This window comes from Pseudopipra pipra, chromosome W (assembly GCF_036250125.1).
Source record: "Pseudopipra pipra isolate bDixPip1 chromosome W, bDixPip1.hap1, whole genome shotgun sequence".
Taxonomy (NCBI): Eukaryota; Metazoa; Chordata; class Aves; order Passeriformes; family Pipridae; genus Pseudopipra; species Pseudopipra pipra.
The window spans coordinates 21,664,737-21,671,307 of NC_087580.1; the positions used below are offsets into that span (position 1 = coordinate 21,664,737).

At 55.3% G+C, this 6,571-nt stretch overlaps 1 protein-coding gene across 1 annotated transcript; it reads right to left on the reverse strand.

Annotated features, from left to right (window-relative positions):
• Positions 1–212: 212 nt before the first annotated feature.
• Positions 213–1,178, reverse strand: LOC135404915 (olfactory receptor 14J1-like). Its single transcript, XM_064639646.1, has one exon. It carries the CDS (start codon positions 1,164–1,166, stop codon positions 213–215), a length of 954 nt encoding a protein of 317 aa, XP_064495716.1. The 5' UTR covers positions 1,167–1,178.
• Between the last annotated feature and the right edge of the window lie 5,393 nt (positions 1,179–6,571).

Consider the following 6,571-nt stretch of genomic DNA (forward strand, 5'->3'; position numbering starts at 1 on the left):
TACCTTACTGCACAAATTTTTATGTTGTTTAAATGCACACAGAGCATGATTCCTGATTTGTTTATTTTGTGGGTCAAAAAAGAGAGGTAGAGAGTGAATTATATGGGATGAAGAACAAAATTTCAGTGTTAATGACATGAACAGATGAAAAAAACAGGAAAGCCCCCCACCACTATCAAAAGCTTTAGAAGGCAGGCTGGGCCCAAAATGAGTTACACAATGAGTGTTCTGCAGAACAAAAGATGCAGTTGATTGCTCCTGAAAAACATCATCACCATTTTCCTTATGACATCCCTGAGCTCCTGGTTCCTCAGGCTGTAGATGAGGGGGTTCAATGCTGGAGGCACCACCGAGTACAGAACTGACACCACCAGATCCAGAGATGGGAAGGAGATGGAGGGGGGCTTCAGATGGGAAAACAACACAGTGCTGAGGAACAGGGAGACCACGGCCAGGTGGGGGAAGCAAGTGGAAAAGGCTTTTTGCCGTCCCTGCTCAGAGGGGATCCTCAGCACAGCCCTGAAGATCTGCACATAGGAGAAAACAATGAAAATGAAACAACCGAACAGTAAACAGGCACTAAAAACCATGAGCCCAAGTTCCCTGAGGTAGCCTGAGTGTGAGCAGGAGAGCTTGAGGATGTGTGGGATTTCACAGAAGAACTGGCCCAGGGCATTGCCCTGGCACAGGGGCAGGGAAAATGTATTGGCTGTGTGCAGCAGTGAATAGAGAAAGCCAGTGGCCCAGGCAGCTGCTGCCATGTGGGCACAAGCTCTGCTGCCCAGGAGGGTCCTGTAGTGCAGGGGTTTGCAGATGGCAACGTAGCGGTCGTAGCACATGATGGTGAGGAGGGAAAACTCTACTGACATGAAGAAGTAAAAGAAAAAGAGCTGTGCAGCACATCCCTTGTAGGAGATGGTTGTGGTGTTATGGAGGGAATTGTGCATGGCTTTGGGGACAGTGGTGCAGATGCAGCCCAGGTCTGTGAGGGAGAGGTTGAGCAGGAAGAAGCCCATGGGGGTGTGCAGGTGGTGGTCGCAGGCTACGGCGCTGAGGATGAGGCCGTTGGCCAGGAGGGCAGCCAGGGAGATGGCCAGGAAGAGCCAGAAGTGCAGGAGCTGCAGCTCCCGCCTGTCTGCCAATGCCAGGAGGAGGAACTGGGCCATGGAGCTGCTGTTGGACATTTACTCCTTCCTCAGAGTATTTTGATCTGTTGAGGAGGAAAAGCCACTGCTGAGTTAGACCAGGCTTCTGCAGCCAAACATTACCCGTCTCAGCCACCCCACTCTCAGGCTCTCTCTCCTCTCTCAGACCTCCCTGCAGCTCCCTCTCCCTGAGCTCTGCCTTTTGCTGCCTGAGGGGACCATTGGAATCAGGAACTCTCTGATGGGCTCCAAAGGCCTCCTTTCTTTGCTGGGAGAGGGACCTTGGAATGAAGGGTGATCTCACATTAAATGTATTCATGATACATCAAAGAGCTTCTCAGCTTTGCTGTTTGCAATTTGCCCAAATGAAGGACTGAGCTGAGGGAATTCTTTGGATTTGTTCACCCACTTACACCTGCCACACTTAGGAGTGGTTGTGGAGGTTTGAAATCCCTGATATTTCTATTGCACTGCAGGTCAACTCTTGTGGGTTGTGAGTGGCACAGGGACGGTCCCTTAGTGCAGAGAGAAGAGCTGCTCTGCCCATCAGTCCTGGGCTCAGCTGCCCTGTGCTGGCAGCTTGGAGCTGGAGGAGCATCACACTCAACTGTTCCCCTACAGAGAAACTGCCCAGAGATCCAGGAATCCATGTCCAAAGAACAGACTGACACACTCCTCACTTTTTCATCTGTCCCCTCCCAGAGTGAGACACAAAATGCTCCTTGCAGCTGCCCAGAGCATTTGCATGGATTTAGCACTGAGGAGTTTTCTCCATGGGGATCCTGTGCAGCACAGAGATGCTATGGCAGAGCTGTGCCCTTCTGGAGGGCACCTGCAGCCCTGCAGGACACCCAGGCAAACAGCTGAATCCCCTGAAGGTGCCTGGAGGGCACTTGGGCACTTGGCTCCCACAGACACATCCCCACAGCAACACCCAAAGGGTTTGGGTCTGCACAGGAATCTGTGCCCAACCCCAAACCCCACACTGGCTCAGAAAATCCAATGGTGAGAACAAGGAGAGCCCAGGCAGCAGGGGATGGCAGGGAAATGCCACAGTGCTGCTGCCAAGGGAGGAGGGACACAGAGACAGCTGGAAATCAGGGCCCTGTCCTTGCCTGGGCTCTGGCTGCTGCAGGGCAATGCACAGCCCAGCCCCCGTGGGCCTGAGGGCACAGGCTCTGCTTAGGCTGGGAAAGGAGCCCAGGCAGGAGCTGCTCAGGGAAGGGGTCTGTGCCACAGGGACAGCAGGGAGGGGCCCCCATCCCCCTGCCCAGCCCTTGTGGCAGCAGCTGCCTCTCCCTGCCTGCCTGTCTCTGGGTGAGGAGCTGTTCCTGCCAGCAGCCCCTGCCTGTGCCCAGCTCAGCTCCCTGCCAGTGCTGCCAGAGCCATCCCCAGCCCAGTGCCCAGGGGCAGCTCTGCCTGGGCAGGGGCTGCAGAGCAGATCCCAGACCCCCTGCGGTGGCTGGGAAGGGGGAGGTGTTCTGGGGGGATGTGCTTCCTGAGAAGGGCCCCTGGAAATGGAGGAGGTGGAGCTGAAGCTGTGAGGAGCCCTGAGCCTGCAGCTGAAGGGCTCTGCCCAGCCCTGCCCAGCCCTGCCCTGCCCTGAGGGGTCACTCCTTCCACCCACCCCTTCTCCCTGCAGGGCCCTGGCAGCTCCTTGGCCGGGCTAAGAGCTGCCCCTGGCAGGCAGCAGAGTCCCTGCCCCAGCACACAGAGCCCTGGGGGCAGGACCCTGCTCTGCACCACAGCCCTGGGCACCCCTGGCTGCACCCCCACCTTCCCACCCCACAGCCAGCCCTGGCACAGGGGACCTTCTGGCCCTGGGCCTCTGAGGGGGCAGCAGCAAGTCCTGCTCTGCAGCAGCTTCTCCTGCTGCACCCCAGCAAATCCAGCAGAGCCATCCTGACAGCTCCTGCCACTGCTGCCATTTGGCAGCTGGCAGAGGCACTTGCAGGAACTCCCCTGCACTGCTCTGCAGCCACAACCTGACCGTGGCAAAGGGCTGGCAAGGTTCCTGCCCTGAGCAGCTCTGCCCTGTCCTCCCACCCCAGGATCCCTTGAACCTCCTGCTCCCTTCTCCTCTCTGCCCTTGCTGCCTGCAGCTCCTGCCCTGCTCTGCCATATGGCCACTTCCCCTGCACTGCAGCAACTGGGAGAGTCCTGCTGAAAGATCCTGGAAGCTGTGGGATGTGCCAGCTTTAGGAAATGCCTCCAGGAAGACAAGTTGAACTTTCCTACAGCCAGAGAATTCTTCCTTCAAATCCTGGGGAGGTCTCTCCTGTGGTGAGAGCTCAGTCACCTCCCAGCCCAGGCTGCCTCTCATCTCTCTGCCTTCTCTCCTGTGCCCTGGGTGCTGCAGGCAGTGCCCTCATCCCTGCTGGGCTGGGCAGAGGAGCTGCTCCTGGGCAGAGCTGTCTCTTTGAAGCTCTTCTTGCTTGCCAGGAGCTCCCTGTGTGCCAGGAGCCCGGCCCAGCTCAGCAGCACAGCAACAGCCCCAGGTATTTCATGACCCTCAGGGGGTTTGGGGTTGTTTACATGAGACTCAGTCCCTGAGAGGAAGTTCAAACAACTTCTCAAGAAGTCAAAGTGAGTTTGAAAGACTGAAGTTTCTTGTAGTGCTAATGAGTCTCACTGAGGGACACAACTGAGAAAGTGTCCCCAGGTTCCAGTTAGAGCAGGAAACTGCAGACAGTGATGCCAAGGATGGACAAGCATGGGAAAGGTGGCTCTGATGCTGAAGAAACCTTGACTTGTTTCCTTAATCCAAAGGGCCCAGCCCTGACCCCCAGGCCCATGGAAGGCAGATCCTGTCCCTGCCTCTTTCCTCAGGGCTCTTCCTGGGGCACTGGGATGTGGGATGTGCAATGCCAAGGGCAGGCCCATGGGGTGGCACCTGCCAGGCTGCTGAGCAGGGACAAGGAGGCCATGAGGCCCCAGGGCTGCAAGGGGCACTCCCCTCCTCCTGGCATCAGGGGCACAGACAGCAGCCCTGGCCAAAGGCCTGCAGAAGGTGGCTCTGGCAGGGCCTTTCAGCTTCTCCCCCTCCCTGTCTCCTCTCCAGCCCAGGCTGTCCTACGGTTTCCATGCCCTGCCCCTTTCCCTGCAGGCTGTCGTCATCCCCCCGGCTGCCCCACCTGGCTGGCACCTTCCTGCACTGACATCTCTGCGTCCTCCCTGGCTCTTCCTGCACACACAAAGGGCTCATCCCTTGGGCTCATCCAGACTCCTCCTGGGTGAAAATGCACCACAGTATTTTCTATGGAGTGAAATTCCTTTTTCCTCATGTCCACTCGGGACCTCCCCAGCTGCACTTGGCATTAATTCTTTCTTTCTCATGCTCTTTTCTGCTCTGACAAAAGGATCCACCATCTCTAAATCCTCCCTTCAAGCCCTCTCAGGGCTGTCCTGTGCTGTCCTCAGTCTCCACACCAGTGAGGCCACAGCTCCTTAGCCCCTCTCTAGTGCTCATGTGCTTGAGACCTTTCAAGCCCATCTTGGGAGATCTCTGGGCACTCACAGATGTTTTTGCAGATGAAAATGTCGTGCTCATAGTCTAAGGAAATCACAGGGATACTTTTTACCAAGGCCTGTAGTGGCCGAACATGGGGCAGTGGCTTTGAAGTGAAAGAGAAGAGTTTTACACTGGATAATAGGAGGAAAGATTTAACAATCAGGGTGGCAAGAACTGGAAGAGGTTTCCAGATAAATTGATGTCCCATCCCTGCATTTGTCCAAGGTCAGGGAGTGTGAGTAACCTGAATTAATAAAAGATGTCACTGTCCATGTGCAGGGACTTGGACCAGATGACCTTTTATCTCCCTTCCAAACCAAATAATTCTGGGATTCTTTTGAGTCTAAAGTCTCAAACTCTTTCTCCAAAGAATTTTCATGTTGAGGACATGAACTGCCATGTTTATGGAGAAACCCTTCTATGCCCAAAAGGTAACAATTCCAAGGAAGTTCCAAGGTATCTGTAGGAAACTTGAAGCAAGTGGGTCAATGGCAGAACCTCTCAGGGTGACCTTGCAACTGAGGATGGGGGATTCAGCCTCGGGCTCTGAGACTCGTGATGGGCAGCCAGAAAGGGGATTTGGGGACTGGGTAAGACTTGTCATGGAATGTCTAGGAAAGAACCAAAGCAAGGGTAGGATCCCAGTGGTCTTTGGAGGACCAAGCATGAGAAAAGAGAGAGAAAAGAGGATGAAAAAGCTGGTCATGTTAAACAGGAGGCTGGTCAAGACACGTCCCTGGCTGTGCCCTGCAAGTGATCCCCACAGTCTGTCCCCTTTTCTTAAGAACTCCATTGCCAAGAAGTCTCTGTGGGGAGGGACCTCTCTGCTCCTGGCACAGATTGTGGCCCAAGTTCCAGCCACTGCAGCAGGAGTCACAAATAGTCAGGTCTTGTGTTCTTTGGGGGGCCAGACTCTGCCCACACTGGGGGGTGTGTGTGTGTTGGAAGCACAAAAGAGTGAAGCAAACGCAAAGCTAAACACCCAATGGAGCCTGACTTTGTCCCTAAGTGGGGGATGAGAATTGGACCCAACATGTGCAGGGACAGAGGGAGGGGTTTGTTCCCCTGGCCCTGCCCAGAAGGGACACCTTTCAGGAAGGGTTGTGGCCTTGGCTGTGCTGAGGGTTGCCCCGGGCAATGCAGCTTGGGATTGCAGTGGCACTGTCAGGGCTCTGCAGAGCTCCTGGCAGTTCCTGCCTTTGTCCCCAGCAATGCCAGAGACCTGCAGGGGTTGCAGTCAATCCCTTGTGCTCTTTGGGACCCCGACTGGCTCTGCTGAATGTCAGCAGGCCTGGAGTTCCCAGACTGTTCCTGCATCCAGGGTCGGGCCTGCAGTGACGTTTGTGCAGCATTCAATTGGGGCAGTGGCAGGATGGCCATGGATCCATTCCTGCACAAACACAATGGGGCTCCATCCCAGGCAGGGAGAGAATGGGCCCACAAATGTTGGAAGGATAACAATAAGGTAGTTTTGTCACTGTGGAATCCCATGGAACCAAAGGAACCCTGGGACATGGCAGAACCTCCTGGAATAAAGGGGACATTGTGACCCTGCAGCACCTCATGGAACCAAAGGGAGTCTGGGACGTGGCAGGGCCTGATGGAAACAAAGGAACCTCCTGGGAACAAAGGGACCCTGGACACTGCCAAAACTCAGGGAGACAAGGGAACTCCAGGACACTGTGGAATCTCCTGGAATCCAGGGGCCATTGGAATACACTGGGGCCTCCTGGAACCAAAGGGAACATGGGACACTGTGGAACCTCATAGAATCAAAAGGACCCCAGGACTCTGTGGAATGTCAGGGAATCAAGGGGCCAGTGTGACATCCCAGAACCTTTTGGAACCAAAGGGAACCAACGGGACATTGCAGAATCTCATGGAATCCAGGGTCCATTGTGACCCTGGGGAAAAT

What these genes read in the sequence shown, in the direction of transcription:
- LOC135404915 (XM_064639646.1), bottom strand. Translation starts at nt 1,166, where the DNA reads ATGGCCCAGTTCCTCCTCCTGGCATTGGCAGACAGGCGGGAGCTGCAG.